General features: G+C 37.5%; 3 protein-coding genes and 1 non-coding gene across 4 annotated transcripts; 2 read left to right on the plus strand and 2 right to left on the minus strand.

The window, feature by feature from the left end:
• Positions 1–4,936: 4,936 nt before the first annotated feature.
• On the minus strand, positions 4,937–6,282 carry SLC10A5 (solute carrier family 10 member 5). The gene is given in 3 exon segments (XM_090284911.1): positions 4,937–5,711; positions 5,713–5,879; positions 5,881–6,282. Coding segments are annotated over 3 exon segments (1,344 nt in total).
• A 2,816-nt stretch (positions 6,283–9,098) lies between these two features.
• Positions 9,099–25,649, minus strand: ZFAND1 (zinc finger AN1-type containing 1). Its single transcript, XM_090283772.1, has 8 exons — positions 25,574–25,649; positions 22,959–23,001; positions 22,005–22,044; positions 19,637–19,764; positions 19,461–19,552; positions 18,566–18,687; positions 9,540–9,695; positions 9,099–9,444 (listed from the first exon to the last, which is right to left on the minus strand). The coding sequence occupies exons 1-8, from the start codon at positions 25,626–25,628 to the stop codon at positions 9,274–9,276; spliced, it is 807 nt and encodes a 268-aa protein (XP_090139898.1). The 5' UTR covers positions 25,629–25,649; the 3' UTR covers positions 9,099–9,273.
• Positions 13,040–13,162, plus strand: LOC150004590 (small nucleolar RNA SNORA24). The gene has a single exon (XR_016512544.1). It is a non-coding gene; the product is annotated as a small nucleolar RNA SNORA24 (small nucleolar RNA).
• Positions 16,155–16,540, plus strand: LOC150004591 (large ribosomal subunit protein eL39). Its single transcript, XM_090283770.1, has one exon. It carries the CDS (start codon positions 16,182–16,184, stop codon positions 16,335–16,337), a length of 156 nt encoding a protein of 51 aa, XP_090139896.1. The 5' UTR covers positions 16,155–16,181; the 3' UTR covers positions 16,338–16,540.
• Positions 25,650–25,878: the final 229 nt, after the last annotated feature.

Genomic DNA, 25,878 nt, shown 5'->3' on the forward strand with positions numbered 1-25,878 from the left:
CCGCGGCCCGCCCACGGGGGTGTGCCCGCCTCTGCGCACCGCCGCAGAGCCTCGCCTCGCCGGATCCCGGCGGGCTTGAGACCTCCAGGCCTTCCTGGCTCCTCTTCCTCATGTCTGGTTCTGACTTACTGCCTCCCGCCTGCACTTTCTCCTGTACATGTTTTTAAAAATCTCTTCCCTCTTTATTCTGTGCATCCCTTCTTCCATCCCTTCCCATTTTCCCACTTCTTTCTCCCTTTCTCTCACTTATTCCAGACTGCTCTTGACAAAGCACAAATTGCAAGTATACATCCAGTTTTACAATTTTTATTTGCTAAACCTATAATAGGTAGTAAACATATATATATATACCATATAAATTATATAAAATAGGTAGATTGATAAGTGATGGCCAGAGAAAACTGACCCTATTCTCAATAATTCATTTGGTTACCATTTATTGAGGACTTACCATGCTTCAGACTATTGCATTTTTACATGCATTTTACTTAAATGTTGCTACAGTTCCATGACAATTAGCTTCATCAAATGGAGGAGGAAACTAGGGCCCAGAGAAGTTATTTGTCCTGAGGTCACACAACAAAGGCAGAGAGTGGGATACTGACTCAGTCCACACTTGGGGACTACATGGCACAGTGAGGCTGCATTGTATGAGATACAAGGACTGGTCCGCGGTCCTTAAAGTGTTGCCTCATCTTGAAATAACAGGTCTGGCACCATGGGATATATAGTGTTACCATTATAATGCAAAAAGAATTGCAGATCCAAGGGGTCCTAGACACACCAAGACCAGGAAAGTGGGATATTCAGCTTCTGCCTTGTGAAGAAATTGCTTCCTTTTATTTGACCAAAGACAGGGTGTTGTCAGCAACATGTTGCAAATAGAGGCATTCTCAGAGATGAATGACCAATTCTTAAACCTCACAAAGAGCCAAAACTTTGTTTTCATTCTTCTAAAGATTGAAGTCTTAAGTATCTGAATTGGATACCTTCATTTGTCTAGTAAAAATGCTTTTGTGGTTCTTAATGAAAAAAGAAGAAAAAACTTCAGAAATGAGTTTTCGTTCTTTGTTGTCAGTCTTCTTAAAATAAACTCTTGCCAACTACTTGGCCACAAGTGTTGATTCATAGGAAAATAAAATTTTCCAGGCATTTACAGAAATGTCATCAGAGTCCTCCTTTAAATGAATGTGGCTCCACTCATAGATCAGATATCTTATTCTCTCAAATTAAAATCACTTCAAGCTTCCTACCTCAAACGAGGAGATCCAGCCCTTTCCTAGGGGCCTCAGCTGCTGCCTCACAATTGGAGTGTTTTCAGTCCAAAGAGACCATTCTGTTCCCAAATGCCTGCTTGAACATGAAATGGAGGGTCCATGCACAGAATGGTCTATTGCTCAGCTCTGGTTTGGGCTGCATTGCAAACTGGTCCCACAAAATCCAAGATTTTTGTCTGTGAGTAGTCCAGATGGCTGCAGGGCCCTCAGTACCTGTGCAATGCTCTTGGGTTCTCAAAGGGGAAAATTTTAAAGCTACGTTTGCCGTCATCGTTCCTAATCACAAAGATCTACCAGGCCAAAGTGGTTGGGAGACAGGAAGAGGGCAGGTTCCAGCCTCAGCCACACCTGGTGAGAACAAAAGCTGCTCTCTGGTATGGGATCCAGGTCACAGTTCCCTATTGGGGGTCTTTGATATCCCTTTTCACCTGCTGACTTCCATTCTGGAGAGAGGTTTTTATTATACTAAACCTCAAAATGGAAGAGAGGGGAGATCTAAAGCACCTGACACCTCCTAGACACCTGACTGTAAGTGACGGGGCTTTGGGGAAGGATGGCCTTTGTCAGGCCACTAGTGCTCTGGTCATGCTTCTGCAGATGGGGAATAGGTACTCAACTGCCCTGTATTTGCATAATAAAGAGTGGTCACCAGGTGATTCCTTCCTCAGCAATCTTGGGTGTCTTGCTAGCCCTACTTATTCTCCAGAGGTGACTGCTTGCAAATGGCAACTCCCTTTCACTTCAAAAAAAAAAAAAAAAATCAGGTTCACATCACAAGACTTCCTTGTAGTAGACTTTGATTAAAAATAAAATTTACATGTGCAATGTAACAAGATTTTTATGTTTTAACGTAAGATAGGTTGGAGCTGCAGATATTGGTTAAGTCCCTGACATGCCCTGTAATGCCAACAGCTTTTTCAGATGGTTGGAGGATCGTCCTGTACACCAAAAGGCTTTGGGATCAATTCCTTGTCAGGCCACATACCTAGGTTGTGGGTGCACATATGGGAGACAACCAACTGATGTTTCTCTCTCACATGGATGTCCTCCCTGTAACAGAACCCCTGGGCTGCTCCGATTGAAACAGAACCCACGGGCTGTTTAGTTAGGGGCCCAATTGCCCGCCGCCAGAATTATAACTCTCAATACCAGAGTTTGGTGAAAAGAAAAAGAATTGTTTATTTACACATAGTCCTGCCTCCCCCTCCCAGACCTGGCCAGTCTTACAGAAGTCAGAAACACCGTTTCCCTACTTCCTAGGCACAGTTCAGCTTTACCAGTAGCTGCCAATCACTCAATTCTGATTGGGGAGGTCCTTTCTGTGCTGTGGTGTCCTCCAGCTCTCAACGCAGAACCGCCTGGATTCTCAGCCTCCTTGTAAACTGCCTTCTTCCTGTAAACTGCGTGGATCTCCTCTCCTTCTCAAAACCGCATGGCAAGAGCTTCTTCTTAAAGGAGCCTGGAGACCCCTTCTCCTCCAAGCCACATGGAGGGAGCCCACGAGCCAGAGAGAGAGCTAACATGTCAGCAGCTGCTTATCTCTCCCTGACTGCATCCTCCCACGCAGTGGGTGTTGCAAACGGTTTTACCATTCACAGAACCCTACACAGGTTCTGTAGGCTCCTTCCGTTCCAGCCCACAGTTCAAGATCCCTCCCATCTTCCTGAGCCTTGGAAGTAAAGCAGATCTTTGTGCAACAATGTTTCCAGCCACTAGCTCCAGGCATGCAAGGGTATCCAGAAAGCTGCTTCCTTTTCCCTATCTCCCAGCAGCAAACTCTGAGGTTTGTTTTTGGACTCCCCTGTTTCTGTAACACCCCTACCCCCACTTTCCTCTCTCTAAAGTCAATAAATAATTAGAGAAATTTATGCTTGGACAACTATCAGAGATTCTAACTTCTTAAGGGTTAGAAAGAAACTTTTAAAAACTAGCCTAACCCCTCTGGCTCTGGATCTTTTTCTAACCAATCACAGTTGTCTGAAATACTTGGTATGAACTCACCAGTTAGATAGTATATTTTATGCATCTCATTCTTTTAAAAAAATAACTTAAATAACTTTATCCCAGTCCAAATTAGATAAACTTTATTATCTAAAAACCTGTTTTCCATGATACACCTGAGACATAAAACATTCCAAGTCCCATCCAGGCATTTTCAACTGCTTTTAACATGGAAGACCAATCAGATATGCATAGAGAAACAGTAATGATGAGTTTACTGTGTGTTAGGCAGTGCTCTGAAAATCTTGCTCATACTAACTCATTTAATCCTCACAATAGCATGAGGTAGGTAGGATCATTACCCCCACTTTCCACATGAATTTAAGCAAAGACTAAGCAATTTGACTAATGTCATCCAGCTGAGAGATGACAGAGCTGATATTGCAGACCCAGGTACAGTCTGGCTCTGCAGCATATGACCTCGACCTTTATAGATATTACTAATTAATTCAATAAATGTTTAATGAGCATCTACTCTGTTCAAGGCATTGTGCAAAACACTTTAGGGAATTCAAAGAAAATGGGGTCCCTGTGCTCAAAAAGCCCATATTTTGGCCCTGGCCAGTGTGTTGGAGCATCAATCCATAACCAAAACGTTGCAGGTTCAATTCCCAGTCAGGGCACAAACCTAAGTTGTGGGTTCAATCCCCAGTCTGGCATGTAAGATCCCTGGTCCTGGCACTTATGGGAGACAACCAATCGATGCTTCTCTCTCTCTCTCTCTCTCTCTCTCTCTCTCTCTCTCTCTCTCTCTCTGTGGCTCTCTTCCTTTCTTTCTAAAAGCAATGAAAAAATATCCTCAGGTGAGGATAAAAAAAATAATAAAAAAAATTTTTTTGGCTGCTGCCCTAACTATAGCACTTGCGTGTGGCTACTCTTATAAGTCTGAACCTTCTTCACTTTGCCCCATCACCCTGCCCATGGTGCTAGGTCCTGGAGTTTCATGCTAGAACCATAGACTTAGGAGTTGAACAAGATCTTAAACCTCAGTTGAATTTCTTCATTTTACAGATGTGAAAACTGAAGTACAGAGAAGTGCCTTTTTCAAGGTCACGAAGTTAATGAAAGGCAGGTCTCTCGTCTCCTGATTAGTAAAATGTGTTCATGGAAATGCGTATGAGTTAAATTTGTGCAAGCTTAATTATATTTTCAGCATGTAAGTGGACATTTCTGCTTAAAGGACTCAGTAGTAAAAGATTCCATGTAGACATCTATCATTTTATAAAGTGAATAATAACCAGCCACCACCATACCATATACTGAATTTGATGAAATTAGAAAAAAAGAACTTTGGTTGTCTTATTGGCTAACAAACTAATTACCTAATACTATGAGAATTTACAGAATGCCTATTATGTGAACACCCTTTCCATACATAGTATATTCTCATAATCACTCATAATTTTTTAAATTGCTCTTTCTCACTTATGAACCATAATGAAGTATTACATTCCAATGCAACTCTATAACACATTTCCAACACAGCTGCAAAGTGGTCTCCTTCTGAACTCCTGTATGATAATGTATATATTATGATAATGCATATATTTCCCCCCTAGTGTCAAGTTTGCAGTCAGATCATAAGTGGGTTGAGAGCAGGCATTATTTTAGATATTCTTTGAATCTCCCACAGTACCTCATTAAGAGTATAAATTCTGTCATGCTTTGATTATTAGATGAGGGGAATTTTTTTTTCTTTTATATTCTATGATAAGGACATACCTTTTCCTAGCCTTGTAGAACAGGAGGATCAGTAACATTTCACATTCAGAACACATGGCTACTGTAAAAGGAGCCACAGAAGCTAATAAGCCTGCCTTGGACTGGGAAAGAGAGAGCTGGATAATGGCCAGAGCTAAGAAGCTATTTAGTATCCCACTTTCAATAGCAATAGTTTTACACACAGGAAGGGGCAGCCTAGAGATTTTAGCAAAGGAGTACCCAAACAGCAAACCCAAAGCAGGAACTAAGATACCCAACAGAAGCACATCTAAATTAACTGTTTTTAGAAACATTAATCCCATTCTGAACGTCAAATAAATTCCTACAGTCATTAAAATAAAACTTAGAGGTCTAATGATTCTCTCCAGGAAGTTTGCTTTTTCAGGTATTCTATGCTTGATGACTATTCCAGCTGATATAGGTACAAGTATGAAGAGGAGTGCTGACATAATTTTCAAAATAGGAATATGGAATGTACCAGATAACCCTAACATCCTACTGTACAGGTAAGAATTGGCAGGCATCATTACAAGGGCCAAAACCGTTGAGGTGCAAGTCATCAAAATAGCCAAAGTGATATCTCCTTCTAGAAGCAGAGCAAAGAGATAGCCCCCACCCTCTCCTGGGCATGTGCAGGTCATTACAAATCCAAAAGCCTGTGCCTCAGACAATGCCAAAATCTGAGTCAAAAGAAATCCACAAAATGGCATGAAACTGTGTAACTGCCACCAGAATTATTGGCAAAGGTCTCTTCCATACTGTCTGAAACACCTGCAATTCAATCTTGCAACCAAATGCACGTTTATTTAACAGTATCACTGGCAGAATAAGCTTTAGGATATTTCTGTCCATATGCATTGATGCCTGGAAGACTGTGTTGTCTTTGTTTGAGCACTTTGATTCTGACATTTTTTATTCCTTCAATGAGTCTTTCTTGCCTACCTTCAGAATCCCACAGTTGGATGGTCAAATTTGTCTCCCCTTCTTCTGTCACCAGCTTTATGATAAAGTTTGTAGCATCTGAGAAGATCTTGGTCACATTCACCACCTGAAGCATTTTAGGATCTTCCAATTGCACAAAAAGATAGCTGGAGTCCGGCAGTTTATCTTTGTAACTTGATCTGAGGACAACTGTTTCTTCGGTTTCTGTGAAGAATAGTATTTCAGTCTTCTCTATATTCAGAAAACTGAGAAATGATTTCCTTGCTTCTCCCAGAGTCACACATGACAAAAGCAAGAAAATAAAAATGTTCCTAATCTTTTGAAAGCTTAAATTAGTCATATATGCAAAAACATTAAAAGCAACTAGAGAACATTCCTGGTAGAGGTGTCCCAATGCCACGCTGAGGTTGAGGCAAGTTGTTTTGCTGGATCAAAGTACAGGAGGAGGAACTATGTACTTTCAAATACCAAGCTACCTAATGAGTGACACAACCTGCCTAACCTGTAGTTATGTATGTACAGTATATTACAGCTTAAATGTATCACAACAGAAACCTAATCTTTCCTCCAGACTTCCTCTTTTCTCCTAATGAAAAAAAGAGCCTTCTATTCACCTGAATTTTAAAAATTAGTGTCATCATTTTTTAGTTTCTTTTCATCCTAAGGAAAAGCTACACTAGAAACAGTCAAGATCCAAAAATACGAAGATATTGAGGAGACCTGCAAGTGGGTGTTACTCTTTTATTCATTCACATCAAAATTGAGTATTTATTGGCCCTGTTTGCTGTGGCACTGAGCCTGGAACAGGTATAGCAGAGTCATTGAACATGAGACAGTGTCCAACCGGCTACAGTTCTCTCAGGTGGCCCCTTAGAATGACTTAGAAAACCACAAAACTCATAAATTAGCCTTACCATATCCTTAGGCAGCTAATAGATTTCCTACAACTCTGAAAGAGTGATTGCATCAGTTATGCAAAATCTGAAAATGTATTTGATATCCTTAAGTAGAAAAACAATTTCCTGGTTACCAGATAGCTTGAGAACCTGGGGAAAGTACATGGCCAGATCCATGAACAAGGGACAGCCTGGTTAAGAGACCACTGCTGCCAGACACCATTGAGCCTGAGAAATGGGGCAATGGAAAGTCACTGACACTATTTCTCTTTCTGCTCCCTTGCAACACTGGTCCCCATTCACAGCTGAGGGCAAGCACATTTCACTGACCCAACTGAGGTCATATGCCTGTACCTTGGCTACCAGGAATAAGGAAAAGTATCAGGTTTTTGGGACTTTAACCTACTTACTCCCATAATTATATATATCCCAAACAAGAGGGAGTTCTGATACTACACAGAAAAAAAGAAAGAACAACAACAAAAAATCCGCTCCAACTATCTACTACTAAGCCTACAGATCTGGTAGTCTCTGAACATATAACCACTTCAGCAGATTCTTCATGTAATCAAGACAGAATCTGTGTTAAATGCAACAAGGACAATTCATAGTAAGTATTTTGAGATCATGACGTTTGTTCCTCAAAAATTGGTACAGCACTTATTAGAAAAAATTCTACTTATATAGGTTAATCTTTCAAATGCAGTAGACTCTACAACTGAAACTAATATTGAATGTCAACTGTAATTAAAAAAATTTTTTTGCCCTGGCTGGTGTGGGTCAGTGGACTGAGCATCAGACTCTGAACCAAAGGGTCCTAGTTTGATTCCCAATCAGGGCACATGCCTGGGTTGCTGGCCAGGTTCCCGGCTGGGGTTGTGTAAGAGGCACCCACACATTGATGTTCCTCTCCCTCTCTGTCTCCCTCTGTTTCACTCTCTCTATAAATAAGTAAAAATTTAAAAAAAAAATTTTTTTTTAAGTTTTAAAAACTGCAATACAGTTCATAAATTATATTTCCATGTACTGCATCAAGACATTGTCCCAATGCTGAAAATAGGGAATGGAACTGATGTTTCCGTGATAATGCAGTTACATTTCCGGAGAACTTCCCTAAAGAAAAACAAAAACTTTATAAAACCAAAGCCATCTTTACAGTATGTGACCAAATATTTTAACTCACAATTTCTGTTGCTCTGGTCAAAGATGTAAGGAATGTATATTTTGTTTTTGCACAGATTTCTCTATCTGCAACCTAAAATCTGTGGGGAATAAAACTTCAACGTATCTGGAAACAACTGAATAATCTATGTATGCCTTTATTGGCTGATTAGATTTAAACTGAAGCTCATTTATATCATACTGTTATTACAACTATTTATCTGAATTTAAAACTATTTGTATCTTTTCTACTTACAATTCTGGCTGTCAGCAAGCAGGTGGAAACATCCCAGGGTGGGGTTAGGAACAGTCAAACCCTAAAATTTCCCTGAGCATACTCAACTGAGAACCCTAAAAGGAAGTCCAAGAAATTTGGCTGATGTCAGTAATTTGAAAATGAGAAACTGGGGAGCTTTTCTCTTGCCTACAACCTCTTCTCTTTAGGAGACTGCTCATGCTGGGCCTGGTCCCTGGAGCCTCTGAGGATGCTGGTACTGGTGTCTTGCAGACAAGCTTGCCCCACTATCTGGGAATGGACCTAACTTACCACTGAGGCCTACTGACAGTCTTTCCCTCCATGCCCCTGGTCTCCTTTCTGTTAGTCATTGACACGCCTGCTTCCACATTCTCCCAGTGTAACTCAGTCTCTGCCAGCCCTATGTGCCCTCTTCTCACTCTCATTGGTACTTCCTCTGGTATATTTACCTTTAGCATGATTCATGAAATGTATGTTAACCCCCTACCATGCACAATTATGACACATTGTAAGGTATTCATTTGCGTTAAAACTTTCTGGTGTCTGGGAATAGATTTAAGGATTATTTCTACTTCTGGTCACAGTTTGTGATAAAAGCTACCGGAACAAAGCTGGACTGATGACAATCCACCTCTTTCTTCCTCTGCCAGAAGAATGGCAATGTCCCAAAAAGGACAACTAAAAACATTCAGTGCAGATGCCAGAGTACAGACAGCATGGAGCAGAGTCAGTCAATCAACAGCTCACACCAACCCAATGAGACTTACACCTTTGCTGCAATTACACCACCTTCTAATAAAAGTTAATTAAATACAATAATTTGCTAATAACTGAGTGTCATGGTTAAACTTTAAAACAAAAACTTTAATTTATAGAAAACTGAGAATAGACATTATGACATAATGGAAAAAAATTTAAAGGAACTTTTAAAAATAAAAATATGTATAGTATTACAGTAAGAGAAACTTGACTTCACATCGAGGTTTCCTCATAATTCCTGGCTTGAATCTTTGAATGACTATTCCAAGTAAGAATCAACATTTTTTAAAAACTGTTCTTCCTCATTAAGATATTCCAAGATAATATTTCCACCATTATATAAAGGATAATCCTCCTTAGTAATCCAGGTTTCCAAAGTATGATCCAAGGGTAATGCTTCTCCTGAAGTCATGTGACATAACCTTAATTTCTGTTGAGAGAAATAAAGCACACTGTAATAAATAAACATCCTCGTGTAGCATATCCTAAAACTTATAGGGAAAAGTTATTATAACCAGTTGTTACCTTGGCTGTTAATCTGTTATTGTTGTTTCTGAGACTGGCTAAAGAAGCTGCAAAGTCGATGACTTTCCCAATGCTCCACCGGCGGCAGAAGAACATTGGTTTGCTCTTCTCTTTGCTTTCCTTAGGTAAGAAAACCTGCAAGTAAATTCTTTCTGTCTGTAAAAACAAAAACATTAAAATACAGATTATGTGCATGAACTAGTCATCTGTTTTTGTCTAATGACATCTCTTCCTCTCTTCTCCTGGTCAGAGGGATCAACCTCTAATGCGTTGCCCAGCATCCACCTGAATTCATGAGAATAGCACTCAAGACCCTGGCAGGGTGATCTGTGTAGACATGTATGTGACCTAGGTAGGCCAACCAAGGTCTTTTTCGGGAATTTTACATTCAAAAGTTGGGGGAGGAAAGGAAGAGCTCTCTTTTTCCCCCAAGTTTTTTAGTCTTATTGAATTAAACCTGGAATTGCCTGCAGCCATCCCCTAGGCCTCTCAGCTATTCCTGAAACAATGTGGAAAAAGGTCTCCTCAAATGGGAAAGAATGAGTCAAATACAGACAGACAACTCAAGGATACAATGGACTCTTTCAACTGCATCTGTTTCTTGGAATTCGGTTATCCCTAGAGACTAGATCAAAGCCACTCCCCATCATATAAGGGAAAAAAATTGTTTTGATTAAACTAGTTGTTATCAAGTTTCTGTCCCTTGCAACTGAAAGATCCCTGAAACATAAAACATGTCTTTCCATGTAAAACACCTCACAATGTATTTAGAGACAGCAGGGCTTTTGAGAATAAAGAAACTAAAAAATGAAAAAAAAAGAAAGAAAAGAAAAATAGACAAGTACCATATTGATAAAAGAAAAGGACTCATATATTTGGATGGTTCCACTAATATTCTATACCACATATTCTTCCTTATATTTTCCTGCTCAATTAATATAAAAGGAGTAAGAATAAAAGTGTTTGGCCTTGGATCTTCCTTGATTCCTAAAAACAGCTTTAAAAAAGTGCTGGCTTTGTAAAAGGGGTGATCTGGCCAGATCACTGGGCAGTGGGAATGGACACCTGAGAGGTGTCAGAAGTGCTGAAGGTGACTCAATTTCCCTGGGTGTGGTGTAGGTAGACAAACCAGTGTATGAGGCCCAGCCCAGGGCAGAGATGCTGTAGCCCTGCCCTTGGCTAGAAAACCCTCCTACCCACTTCTGGATCATGGTGACAAGAGGAGGGGCAGACACTGCATAGCTTGACATGTGCCTCTCTAGCCCATGGGCTTGGCTAGAAAAGTTGCACATTCCCACAGCATGCAGGATTTTGGGGTGGAAGATTTAACCAGCGGACGCGGAGTCTCAGCCCTTTTTGCAGTCCCCTCACTTGCCCGAGGGTGGGCCCAAGTGTTTGCTGGACCAGGTGGATGCGGGCACTGCTGTGGCTCTTGCCTTCCCCTTGCTCACCCAGTCAGGTTCAGCTCAAGAAGAATGTGCACCTTGCTGGCAGCAGCCCATGGGACACTGCAGCTCCATGCCACACGGCATGAGTCCTGGACTGTTCTCCCATTCTCTTGCTCTGAGAGCAGTGCACAGACACACAGGCTGGGAACATTCGCTGATCCCAGGAGCTTGAGCAGCTTTGGACACCCCTTGCATGACTGGCTACAGTGATCAGGCAGTGTGGCCCACTCTGGGACAGGCAAGGCAATGGGGAAGCTGGTCCCATAGTACTCACTTTGGGGAGAAAAAAAGCCTCAAGCTGGACAGCCAGAGACCCACCTGCATAACATCCTTGGGCCCTAGTAGGACAGGTAAGAATGGAGTGGGGAGTCTGGATACTGACTCTGGTACTGGGTGTGGCTGGCTTCTTTCTGTGTTTTTCAGAAGAGACTGGCTTGGAGCTGGGAGGTCCCCAGCTTCCCCAAATTGGACAACCTTTTAATAAGAAAAGCCTTTTTCCTTCCCCACCAGTTTTTGTGTTATGCTTGTGTTCAGTGACAGGCAGCCAAATCCCACTCTGTTCAGTAACAGCTTTACAGACCAATTACTGTCACAGAACGATTTTCAGTATAAGAGGAGCATCTCTAAATTGTAGAGAAAAATTATAATTATTTTAAGGCATATTAGATTCAAGACAATTCCCATCCCAGCACTAAAGAATTTAGATCTGTTGAAGACCAGTGGAGTATATTATTACAGATAACAAATACCAAAAGAGAAAATAAGAAATCATTGGAAATTCAAGTTTTGGGGGTAATTCTATAATATAACGTAGTAGTTCCTGGTACAAAATCATACTAATACAAGTATAAATATGAAAAGAGAATATTAAAAAGATATAGCCTCACCTAAAAAAAAAAAAAAAAATGTCTGAAGACATTTTCTGAAACAGAAAAGCAAAAGAATGGGAACAGTGAGAGAGACATAGGAAGAACCTCCTATTCAACACCAACATGCACAATCTGTAAATTGAAATTTCAAAACAAACCAAAGATTAAAATAACTAAACTTGGAAGAAAAAAAAAAAGACATTTAAAAAAGTTATTTAGGGTCTTGGCCAGGTAGCTCAGTTGACTGGAGCATCTTCCCAATACACCAAAGTTTCAGATTCAATCGCAGGTCAGAGCACATACTAGACTAAACCAATGAATGCATAAATAAGTGGAACAACAAATCAATGTTTCTCTCTCTCTAAATTAATAAATAAAAAATATTTTAAGTTATTTAGGATGCACAATGAGATAAATTAAGGAATAATATCTATAACAAAAGAACAATAAGTTATGAAGCCAAAACAGGCAGAAATGAAACAAGAATGGCTATAAATATCTAATATGAAATATAAACATTAAAAATAAAGTTTCTGAAATAAAAAGCTCAAACAGGATACATTTCTATAATCTTCCATAAAAAGGCTTACTTGATTGGAAGATGGATTTGAAGAAGTCATCTAGGATACATAAAATACAGCACAAACAGATATCAAAAAATAGAAATTACAAATCCAATAATACATCTATCTGAAACTGACAAGAATTTCGGAAAAGAAGAAATGATGGAGAAGATAAATGTTGGAGAAGCAATACTCAGAAAAAAATGATTATAATTTTCCAAAAGTGAAGAGATAGTTAAAATTTATGATACCTCAAGGGCCAAATTGGATAATTAAAGTAAATCCATTCCCAGAAACACTGAACTGAAATCAGAAAATATCACAGGTTAAATCTTAAAAGTCACCGAAAGTTAGATTACCCACAAAGCAACAAGAATCAAGTGACAGCAAATATTTTCCCTAAGACAGACAAAAGAAGGCAATATACAGCATATCCAAAGAGGTTAAAGCCTAATAAGACAATCCAGCTCAATCAAAGGTAAAACTGGATACTTTTAGACAAAAAAGCCTAGATAAGTTTGCCAGCAAAGACTATGAATGAATGAACTACTGAAGAATGTACTTTAGCAAAATAAAAGTAAGTCCTAAGGAAAGAAGAAACTCAAAAAATATATTGGTAACTTCATGTGTCTCTGAGACCTGTCGGCTGTGGTAGTCTAGCCATGGAAGAGCATATTCTTTTTTACTGGTGAAGCTGCCACCATTTAACTGGTATCAGATTCTGATTTGTACAAATAACATTCTTCACTGTTAAAACACCTGGAGGGTGCTGGGTTACTGCACAAAGATATATTTTTGAAATATTTCCATGTAGTTGAACTAATTGTTCCGATGGGTGATGGAAAACATAAGAAGGGACCAAGAAATCCAGTAACACAGTGGAGTTTCATTAACTTCTGGCCGTGCACAGGACAGACGTGATTTCAGATCTCAACAACTCCAGGACTGAATGGCAAAAGATGTTACGGAATCAAAGTAATGTTCTGGAAACGATGAAGGCCTGAATGTTATTCTTTTAAAATAGAGAATAAGTGAGTGTTTCCTTGTTGTAATTAAATAGCATGCTTCATTCTTCTCCAGGGAAAATATGTAAATTTCCGTAGTTATTGATAAATAATTTTTATCTGTGAACAAAGATGATGGGCTGGAAGATACTCAAGTGAATAAGCATGTCAAGTTCCTTTTCCTATTTGAGAGAATGTAATACCAAGTGACCTTATATTTTGAGAAAAATTGGCATTTAATTATACATATTAAAATATAAATATGTCTGTTATCACTATTATAACACATTATATTGGAGATTCTAGATAATGTAGTATAAGAAAATGAAATAACTAGTATAATTACTAAAAAATAAAATTAAAGCTATCCTTATTTGTTATTGGGGTGTGACTGTATATCCAGAAAAATCAAAAGCACTAATAGGGAAAATACTTCTAAGATTAATAATAGAGTTTGATGATGTGGTTGAATCAGATGAATATACAAAAAACAAGACCTTTTTTTTCTATATTAGCTGTAAGTACCTGAAAATAGAGGTAAATGTAAATATTCTACTCACAATAGAAATAAATCCAAAAGATAATTAGAAATGAAAATAAATAAGAAATAGGACTTAAATGAAGACACATTTGTTACAAAAGGCAAGAAAACATGATCTGAATAATTGAAAAGACATATAAGGTTCATAGACAGGAAGGCCATGTAACAAAAAAGGTCATTTCTCTCAAAACTGATAAATAACATATAATGCAAATTTAGTATGAATCCTTTGGGATGTGTTTAATTTTTTTCTTTATACATTTTTTAATAGTTACACTTGATAAAAATATGTACCACCTCTGCAAATTCAAAAACATCAAAAAAAGTTCAAAAAGGAACTAAGGATAATCACTAAAAGAAGACTATAATCAATGGTTTCTAAAGCAGCAGGATAAAAGAAAATGCAGAAAATTCAATCAATACAAAAGATGACAGAAAAGAGAAATAAAGAAAAAGGATGATGAGCAAAAAATCATAACATAGAAGAAACACATCCAAATGTACCAATGATCACAATAAATATAAATGGATTCAACTCACCTACAAAAGAGGGATACTATCTAACTGGATTAAAAAAACAAAGTCCAGTTATCTGCTGCTTACAAGAGACAGCCTAAAACAAAACAACACAGAAAAGTTGATTATAATGTGATGAAAAAGGGCATAATAATTAAATATTAATCAAAAGAAAACTAGTAAAATAATACTATTATAATTCAAAATAGCATTTAAGGCAAAATTCATAAAGAAGATGTAATGATGAAGAAATTCCACATACCTGATAATATACAACTCAGCAAAACCATTAGAACTATAAGAAAAAAAACCTGACAAAACCACAGCTACACGAGATTTTAAAATATCTGTCTCAGAAACTGATAGATAAGCAGACCAAAAATTAGTATGCATACACATACAAACATAGGCACGCATATGTAGATATATGTACAGAGAAACTCCAAATGATAAAGCAAATAGGGCAAAATGTGAGTAATTAGTACATTTGGGTGAAGAATTATGGAAAAATTCTTTGTACTATTCTTGAAACTATTGTTTGAAACTGTATCAAATTAAAAGTTACCTAAAAAACACATTCAAACAAGTAGGTTGAAAATAGATAAATTCACCATTGACTGTGAGAAGTTGAAAAAAGAACATCAGAGAAAATATGAACCAAAAAGAAAAAAGAGAGAGAGAGAAAAGGAGATAATAAAAGCAGAATTTAGTGAAAGAAAGCAAAGAAACAATAGAGATCAGTAAAACCAAAATATGGTTCTTCGAAAAGACTATAATATAAATAATATAAACACAGATCTCTAAGAAGAGTGTTCAAGGAGAAAACAAAGAAAAATACAAATAAAAAATATTAAGAATGAAATGGAATGACACAGTAGAGATTTGGAATGTAAGAGAATAAGTTGAATATCTTTATAACAATAAACTGGAAAATCTATACAGGGAATTTTTAAGAAAAATATTATTTACCAAAACCTATTTCAGAAGCAAAAGATTACCCAAATAAACCAAGAGCTATTTAATATTTTGAAACTGTATCAAAAATCTCCCTTCAAAAAGGCAGTAAATCCAAAGAACAAAGAACAAAGAATCCCCGCCCTCTACAACTATTTCAAAGAATAGAAAAGGGAAAGCTACTGAACTAATTTTAAAAGTATAATCTGGCTACTAATGTCACAAAAATAACAGTGAATAATATATTAGAAAATCAATGTAGCAGTGCATTTTTAAAGAATTACATACAGGAATTAAGTGGTTTATCTTGGACTATGTGGGTAATTCAACAACACAAAAATCAATCAACATAATTTATCACATTAATAAGGAAAAAAGGCTACTATCAAAAACCTAGAGTAAAGATAATATGTTATATTAAAACTTCAAAATCATTTGGATTAAAATAAAAAATGTGATGAAGATGCTTTCTATCACCCATATTATTCAATATTGTTCTGGAGAGCTCAGCCAGGAATTACTGTTTACAGTGGCAGCAAAAATTCTGAAGTGTCTAAGAATATACCTAAGAAAAGATTTATATGGTAAGCATTACAGATATTAAAGACAGAGAAGACCTAAAGAAAAACTGGAATGACAGACCATAAACATGGATGAGAAGAGTCAAAATTCTAAAGAGGTAAACTATCCTAACAGAAAACTCAAGCACAATTTCATAGTGGTCTGTGAGGTCAATTGTTCTTCGCCATGTCTTCTCACAAGACTTTCAGGATCAAGAGGTTCCTGGCCAAGAAACAAAAGCAGAACCGTCCCATTCCCCAATGGATTCGGATGAAAACTGGTAATAAAATCCGATACAACTCCAAGAGGAGACATTGGAGAAGAACCAAACTGGGTCTATAAGGAATTGCACATGACATTGGAGAAGAACCAAATTGGTTCTATAAGGAAGGGCACATCAAAGATGGCTCATATAGCTCATATATTTATGCTCTATCCATGTTCTCTGCTTCTTGAAATCACTGAAAACATCACTACTGTCTGAACAGTTTGGTGTCTTAATTGGGAAATTATTGGAAACGTGATTTTTGTCTTGATTTTTTTTTCTGCAGTGGTGGGTTGCTTCATTAATAAATGTGAGGCCATCTGAAAAAAAAAAAAACGAACGCTGGGTTAAGGCACCCGATGCTGACGCTCATGAGACCCCAGAACAGGACAAAGTGATCCTAAAATTTTTACAAAAGAATAAATGGTCATGAATAGACACAAGGTGGAGAGTCTTGTCCTACTTATTATACAACTATGATAATTCAGACAATTTGATATTGATGTGAAGATAAGACAGAAAAAAGAAATTCCTAAACTAGTCTCACACATATAGAACAATATGGTGGGTGACAGATGTAATTACAAGGATGAGCTCTCAATATCTTATAACAATAGGTAATACATTCAAGTATGTGTGTTTGTATTTGTGGAAATCTTTACCTCTACTTCTTTACAATTAATTTCTAAATGGAATAAAGAGTTAAACAAAGTAATCAATTAAAATAAAGCTTTTAAAGGAAATTATAAGAAAATATCTTAATTTATTTTTAAAAGTACAAATCTTAAGGAAATCATTAATAAATTTGAGTATTGAAATTTAAAAAGTCTGGACTACTAAAGAGATCAAAAACAAAGAAAAGACAAACCACAGACTGGAAGAAGATATGTACAACACATTTAATAAAAAATTTCAGAACATCTAAAGAATCTTATAAATTTATTTTAAAACAAACCAAAGAACCTAACAGAAAAAGTGGGCAAAAGATATGAACAAATAATTCAAAGAAGAAAATAAATAGCCAATAAACATATGCAATGTAGCTGAACCTCAGCTGCCAAAGGGGAAATTTAACTTTAAACCTCAGTGAGATATAACTTCACATCTATCAGATTAGTAACAATGAACAATACCCAATGTTGGCAAGAAATGCTGAAACTCTCAGACAGGAAAAAAAAAGTCAACACAACCATTAACGGTACAATGTTGACAACATCCAGGAAAGCTATAGATGAGCAAATCCCAAGACCCAGCTTTTCTATTTCTTGATACATTTCCTAGAGTAGCATTTTCCCATATGAAGGTCTCAATCCTTCAGGGGTTATAAAATCAATAACCTCTAAAATAAAAAAGAATAAAAAATATCAGAGTATATAACACAGTTGTAAGTCTAGGTGAAACTGTGTTAAGGTACGCATGTATGCATGTTATGTATGTACTGTGTTGTATAAAATGTAATTGATACAGTAAGTCCCTCTCTATACAGTATCGTGATTCACTTATGGTGGCCTCACTGTATCACGGAATTTTTTAAAATATTATATTATTTATCGCAGATTTTTCACTATAGCATGGGATTTTGTGGTACTGTATACGTATGTTTTTAAAGTTATGTAGGTTTAAGAGTGTAGAATATGTTTAAGAACATAAGTAGTGTTTATAAAAGTGTGGAAAAGGTTAATAAGGGAGTGGGAAAGGTTAATAAGGGACTGGGAACGGTTTATAAGTGTGTGGGAATGGTTTATAAAGCCTTAAAATATATATACTCAAATAAATGTAAGGTTCCTACTTTGCGGATTTTCACCTATCACGGGGGATCTAGAACGTAATATCCGCAATAAGTGAGGGAATACTGTATTATGAAGTTTTAAAGGGTCTGCCTTAGAAAAATGTTCCCACATACATACAGGGACATTTCACTGTTGAACAATTTATAATAGAAAAAAAAAAAAAAACCTTAGAAAAATTCTGAATATTGTTTAGTAAGAGAATGAACAAACGTGGTATATTCATTCCATGGAATATGCACAATGGCTGAACTAGCCTAAATGTGTCAACATGAATAAATGCTAGAACATGATGACAAGTGAAAAAAAATGAGTTGAAGAAGGATACATATGGTTCCCTGCTATTTCTGTAAAGTGAAAAATCTCAAAATGCTATGTATCATTTATTTATGTAGCAATACACCATGTAACACTAGGAATGATATCAGATTTAGGTTAGTTGTTACTAGATGGGAGGGAGGAGTAGAGAGGGGCTTCAACTATATCTAAACATTTCTGTTTTTCATACTAAGACCAACCTGTGGCAATGACTTATCTCCTTCAGCATGCATCTTTAATTTCATCAATGCTACTTTTGCAGCTGTTTCACTATTTTTTGCACCCTTCCGTCGCTTAACTGCTGTCTCTCCAATCTTGGAATCTAAGAAATAAGAATAAGCATATAAAGCACATAAGAATGTTTACATTACACTTCCTGTAGTTTTATTAATTATTACATATTATGGCCCTGAAATGTATACAAATTACACATAATGGAGATATAAAGACAACATTCATTATGAGGTATTATATTTACATGATCAATAGAAAAACACCACTGAGGCTGACCTAAGCAATCTCCACATCAAAAAACTCATTGTTATGTACTTCTTTCCAGCTTAAGCCTATTTAATACAATCACTAACACTTATACAGAGAACTTTAAGATTTGGTTATAGAAGATTTTAATAAAGGTAGTATCCTTAACAGAGATACTGTCTTTAGTAAATTATGCTGAACGTGTTGGCAGAGACTGGTCTAAGATATACATACATTCTGTCCTGGTACCGCAGATTATCAGTAGCATTCACAGGACAGTGGACTAGGTTTATAATTTAGTTTTAAGAGACTACAAACCACTAATTTAGCCTCATGAATACCATTTCGAGTCATGATGGTTAACCAGCTGACTTAATAGCCCAGCAAGATAATATCTGGTAGGGTATTTCCACATAATTTCCAAATTTTCTTTGGTCAGGTAGGCCTTGTGAGAAGTACTGTTGCAAAAATGTCATCAAAATCTATTGTAAGTTGTAACCACTGGGGCTGTTAACACCTTCCATACTGAAAACTGGCATAAGGAGCAGGAGCTTTGGAACTAATGGAGTATATAGTAATAAGGAAAGCAATGAAACAAGCTTTCTTGATACTTGCCAATAATGTCTTTAACAAGTTTCTGAGTGGTGGCCATCCGAGGCTTAGGGATTTCCAGTGTTTCACATTCATGATCTGACTGATGACGGTGTCTATGAGCAACAGCAGAGTGAGATAGTTCAAGCATTTGCATACAGATGAAAGATATACAGAATTTTAATGATCTGAGTGATCACCTCAGGCAAAAATTCTTCTCACAAAAAGGACAGATAACTGGTACAAGCTCTTTTTCAACACAGTCATTGAATGAGCATGGATAAGATGCATGTGTATCTGACTTCAATCTCTCCTTGATCACAGTGACCTGAAAATGTAAAAAAAAAGAAAAGGGAGAGGGGTGCCATATTTCACATGGAAAGTAAATCAACGAATTTATTTTGGAAGTTTGCTTAAACTTATAAGAGCAATTTAGACACCTGCACAAAATAGATTTGTGAGAAATGATTATTGTGTTAATTGTTCTACATTTTCATAATTTGCCTTCTGTGGTATATTTATTTTCTAAGTTAAGTTAAAATGACTATTCAGTTACTCTTTATAATTTTAGTCTTCTACTTTGTAACAGTACCACACAAAGATGCCTCCAATAATACATTCAGGTAATCACCTCATCATCAGCTCTCAAATGGCAGCCATACCTACTTTCTACACCAACTTTAAGTAGTTAAATACATATGTGAACACTTAAAAATTATGTTTACCCATGATACAGAGGGTTAAAGACAGTTTTCATAATGATATACTATATCCTCAATGGTGTGTTTAATATTGTATTGCCAGCATATATTACATCAGGGAAAGATGAGATTTTATAAGATCACCCAGGCTATTTTGAATACAGGTGCCCCCCACTATTCCAAAGTAGCTCAGAGTTCCTATGAAACCTTTCAGTAAGCTGAAATGGCTTAAAACAAAGACGTCATTACCATTAATTTATATGGGAAAATTTTTGAGTGTTCCCAGACCACAAAATGGGTCTCCCAGATGCTCAGATTCAGTTCAAAGCTATGGGGGCTTAATGCTGAGATGCTGTATGAGATTCTTGGGGAAGCAGCTCAGTGGGGCCACTCTCACAGCTCAGGGTGTGCTGCCTGTACAGTAAATGACTCACTGCAAAACAAATGCTAAATGCTATTTTCATTTTTTCACCTTTTTTTGTAAATGTGAAAAAATTCTCTTTGGATTTTTCAGTTAGCAAAAACAGATACTAATGTGGATAAAGTAAACTTTCATAAAAACAAAGTGGGGTGGGTTAAGGAGAACTTAAGTAACTATGTTTCTAGAGTTGCATGAACTTAAGGAAATAATTGCCTGAAATCTACAATCAAAGGAGTCTCTCTATATCAACAATAGTTATATCTTGTTGGAACTCAATTAACTATTTTTCCAAATTTGTTCCAATGGTCTTAAGGTAAATGATTTTTTCCCCCCACTACTTAAGGAGATCTAATTGAGAGACACTCTGCCAGAGACATTCATAGGAAATCAAATAATATCATTAGAAAAAGGAAAGGACAGATTTATAAACTGTGTAAGAAACATCAGTATGTTTACTATAGGACTCTAAATGAGTATTTCCTTCCAGTTAATCCTGCATAATGCCAATGTTTGTTAATTTTTAGTTTCCTCAAATAAATCACCTAAATTTCACAGGGTCAGATTTTGGCTGAAGCTCATTTAAACTTAACGTTCTGTAACAGAATGTAAAAATCCTTGGTAAAGTGCTAGGTAAATGGTGGGCAGGAATAAATGTCCATTGCAAAGTGTGAGGCAAATGCTTCTTTCCAAATTGAGTGATTCGATTTAACTTCCTGCCTGACTCACCGGAGGTAGGGCTGTCAAATTTGGGGAAACTACTTGAGGTGTGGTGGACTCCACTTTCTCTTTTTTTGCTCTTCAAACTGAACTTGGAAGTTAAGGAGGTGGCCTTACCTGGCCCAGCACTGCTGTGACTGGCAGGCAATCTGCCTAATTCTGGCTTTCTTTCCCACAGCTATTGAGCTCTCACTAAACTTTATCATTCACTTTATCCTTTACCGATAATAAAGGTGATATTTTGGATCCTATCTGCCAGATCTTTTGTTAATTTCTCCATTTGGTCAGAATTAGAGTGAGATTTTATTGGACCTTATGTTTGTTCCTGGTGGTCTAAGGCTAACTGAGTCAGAACAATGTATTGCCACCAAATCCTAATGCCAGGCACCAGTAAAAATGAACACAAGAGTAAAGAAAACTGGAAGGAATATATGATGAGGGTGTTCATTCCATTTTAGATCTGTAAATATAGGACCTAAAGCTGCAAGTAGGCCTCCTAAAGAGAAATGTAAAGAAATGAACATTATGAGAATAAAAATGTATAAATACCAAGTAGACCGATTTTTCTTTTAAATTTAAAAATATATAAATGAAGCAAAAACCTCTTTGCATAATGAGCTTAGTATGCCAATTTTTAATCTTCTATACACTGATGGTTTGAAATCTCTTTAAAATCTGAGGAAAAGTACATAAATACAAATGTGTTACGAGATAGAACTATTAACATACCTCAGGACAGCTGTGCGACTCTCTGCTTCTGTGTTCAAGGCTTAAATAATTTTAAAAAAAGTGTTTATTTAAATGCAATCAAATAATATAAAGACAACTGCAATAATTTCAATGGTTAGTATCCTTAAGATTAATTACACTTATGCTACATTAAGGACTCTACACATAAGGATACACTGAAATACCACATAAACATAGAATACCTATTGTCTCAAGTTTTAAAACACAACTGTTAACTTTCATGTGAATTAAAATTCACCACTCTAAATTACTTTTACTCTGACTGTTTTCAGGTGTGTGAAAAGCCAATCTATTGATTCCTTTTATTTCTCCTACCATCAATAAAAGCTCAAAGAAGTGTTTCTAGTTCTAATTTCAAATGTTATTGTACTTCTAATAAATCTTTCTGAATTATCTTCTGAAAAGAATTTGTTCTTTCAGTGATTTAATAAATTAAATGCCTGATACATGAAAGTGTAGTGCAAAGAAAACATTTTCCAAAAATCCTTGGTTAGTTCCCAGGTTTTACTTTGTATGTTATGTGTGTGCAAAGGTCAAGTGATCCAACTTAAGAAATGTATGGGTTGGGTTATTTTCATTTTATTAATTAAAATAAAGAGTAATAATTGTAACTGGATTTTTTTTCTCATATTCTCTATATTGCAGACATGTTCTCTCCTGGTAATTAGAAGACACAAATACAACTTTTACATTAAAAAACAAAAAAACAATCACATACAAATAACACCATCTATGAAATTTAAAGATTAGCCAAATACATGCACAAACAGTCAGAGCCTATGACTAGTCTGTTTTTTCCCAAGTGATTACCATAGTAAATATCAAATATCAATGGCTAAAGTAAGAACTGTTTTAAATTATTCTGCTGTTCAGAAATAAACCTATCAAAAACACTAAAATTACTCTCAAGTCCCACATAAAAATGTAACTTACCAAAATATTCCTGAACAACCATCACATACAAATGGAAGAAAATCTAAAATTGAGGGAAAATGTATATGTACTGGTCAGTGTTTAATTTTGATTTAGGTTTCTTGAGCACAAGGAATCTTCAAGTACTGAACCACCTCCATAGAACTTTCCTTTTTGACCAATATCCCAGTGTAGCAAATAGTGATTAAACAAAAGCCATCACAACCTCAATTATTTCTGGGAGAAAATAACTAGATTATCAGGAGATAAATGTTACTTGTAGTAGCATGCTAAATTTGAAAAAAAAAATTGTTTTTCTTTTTGGTTTGTTTTTGTTTCCCAGATTAAGTAGGTGTTGTTTTCAAGGACTGCATACCGCAAAAATCCTGTATTTTTAAGTGAAAAGCCTGGGTTTCAATTCTGATTTCACTGTTTACTAACTTAGTAATGCTAGGCAAGTTATTTAATGGTAAGGCTTTGGAGATTTTATATATATGTTATAATATAGTGTATTATATGTTAAAACACACATATATACACATACACAAAACCAAAGCTCTATTATTAGGTAATATAGGAATAAATACAGACATAAGTACATAGTGTCTGTGTGTATATGTGTATGTACCTATGCTGTATCTACTTCACAAAATGATCATAAAAACCAAATGATATACATAAAAGATATGAATAGTAAGATAGTGACTATAATTTCCAAAGATAATTACAAGTTAACTTGTCTTGGATATATTCAATCTGAGAAAAATACTGTGGCAATTCCAGAAATTCAATAGATTGATACTGCAAAATTTAATCCTGAATTGTGTTTTTCCTTGATGTTGGGGAACAATTAAGTTAGAACTGACTAACAACTGTTAGGAACAGAATTTTTGGAAAGTATAGGGAAGGATCCATTCCTAGATGGGGCAACTGACTATTACTCTCTAAATTGTCTTCACTGTACTTCATATTAGTTTACAGCCAATCACACCATTTGTACAAAGTGAAAACAAGACATTGCACTTTAGAGAAAGACACAATATCCCCCAAAGATTTCATTATACAGGTTATCTCAATAAGCAACATAAAGAATGGATCTTATAACCAAAGGGACCCTTTGGTAATTCTGCTTGGGGGACAAAAGGGCCCAAATACAGTTCTTCCTTCACCTAGGAACTGAGCTTAATAAACTGTGTCACTATTGTTCTGACTACATGATTCTGTGAGCATGTTTCACACCAAGAAAGCCTAGCAGGGATGCTGTCTTTTTGCCCACAGCCCACAGCAGGTATCACTCATCAGTCGTGGCACTCCCACTAATCCCGACCGAACCTCAGAGTCCTTCTCAACAGTGACTCAGATACCTGCTGCCAATGACTGAAGAAGCTGCAATGGAAAATGAAACCTATTTGCCACTCTCTTGTAATGTGAGCCAAATGCGATAGTGCGGGGCGTGGATTGAAATCCAACTACCAAGGTCTGAGCTTGCAGTGTGCTGTTTTTCAGGAACTTACCCGCAGGAGACGTGTGAAATCCTAAAGCCTGGGCCACACTGCCCTGAGCTGGCTATTCGATGGGCTCTGCGGATTACGAGTCTCCTGTGATAGGTCATTTTTACTCTTTTTGCTATTTTTGCCATTTTTGCTTTTTACTCCAGTGGCAGGCTATTTTTTGCTCACTTATCCCATCAACCTTGAGGCCCCCTTTGCTAGCTCACCCTGGCTGTTATCTCAACTCCAGGTGCGCCAAGTGTTTATCAGCTGAAGCCCCTTCTAAATTAGAAAGTGTGTATGTGTAGTTTCTCCCGCCTGTCGCTGTTATCTGGCAGCTCCAAGGACATGAGTGTAGTTTTTTGCTTTTAAAAACCTTTTAGTCTGTAAGGCGGGGCGGCTCTCCCATCTTCTGCTTCTGAAGGTGAGAAGACCCGTCCCTGGCCAGGTAAATAAACGCCACAAATTTGTTTCTAAATTGCCTCGTGTCCTCTTTGCTCGTAAATGCTCTATAACACTCCCAGCTCAGATGACAGAGATCACATTATTATTAATGCTCTAAAATGCAGCTTACCTACCAGTTTGGGCTGTTCTAAGAAAAGCCTTATGTAGTTCTAGCTCCAAACTAGCTGCTTGGTAGATGTTTGCTGACTGGGTGACAATCAGAATGCAAGACTGGGAAAGCTGGGAGAGCTGATAACCTGACGGGATATTCTGAGGATCAGAATCCCTTTGGGAACATAGTAAAAGCTAAGGGCCTTCGCACTACAAGCTCGTCTCCAGAGGCCATGAAACCAAGTTAAGAATGATCTCCCTCGTTGTATTCGCCCGACAGTAACATATTAAACAAGAAATTTGGGGAAGAGAAGAGGCTTGCCCCAGGTCGCAGTGGCAGTGCCACACAAGAGTAGGGAGCTCCAGTCCTCCCCCAGTGCGATTCTTCAGCGAGCGCGCTCGAAAACTCAGGTGCACACCCCAGGTGCGTTTCCGGGACTCGCCGGGTTGCCTGCCAAGGAGATCACGAGTCTCCCCCAGGGAAGCGCCAGCGCGGCTCGCTTTACATCCCTGAGGGCGAGCCCGCCCAGGCCTCCCCTCTCCCGCCGCCACGGTCCGTGGGGTCAGAGCCAGGGCCGGTTCCACCATCACCTCGTTGCCCGCAGTGCTCCAGCTGGCAGTGGTCCCCTACGTCAAGCTCCGCCATTTCCCAACGCCACAGGGGGCGTGGCTGAACTCAGAGACTAGGCGACGGCGCGCGCGGCGCCTGCTGGGAACGTGGAGAACCCAGGGGCGGAGGCTGCGGTTGGGGGCGGAGCCGCAGGCAGCACACGGTATGCTGGGTGAGATTAAGCACTAAATCCACTCTAAAAAAGGGCGGGTTGTCCGTTTTTTTCCCAGACAGGCGTCCTACGCCCAGTCCTTAAGGAGATACTCAACATCCGTTCTGCAGGATT

This window comes from Furipterus horrens, unplaced genomic scaffold (genome assembly GCF_987537825.1).
Source record: "Furipterus horrens unplaced genomic scaffold, mFurHor1.1.pri manual_scaffold_7, whole genome shotgun sequence".
Lineage (NCBI taxonomy): Eukaryota > Metazoa > Chordata > Mammalia > Chiroptera > Furipteridae > Furipterus > Furipterus horrens.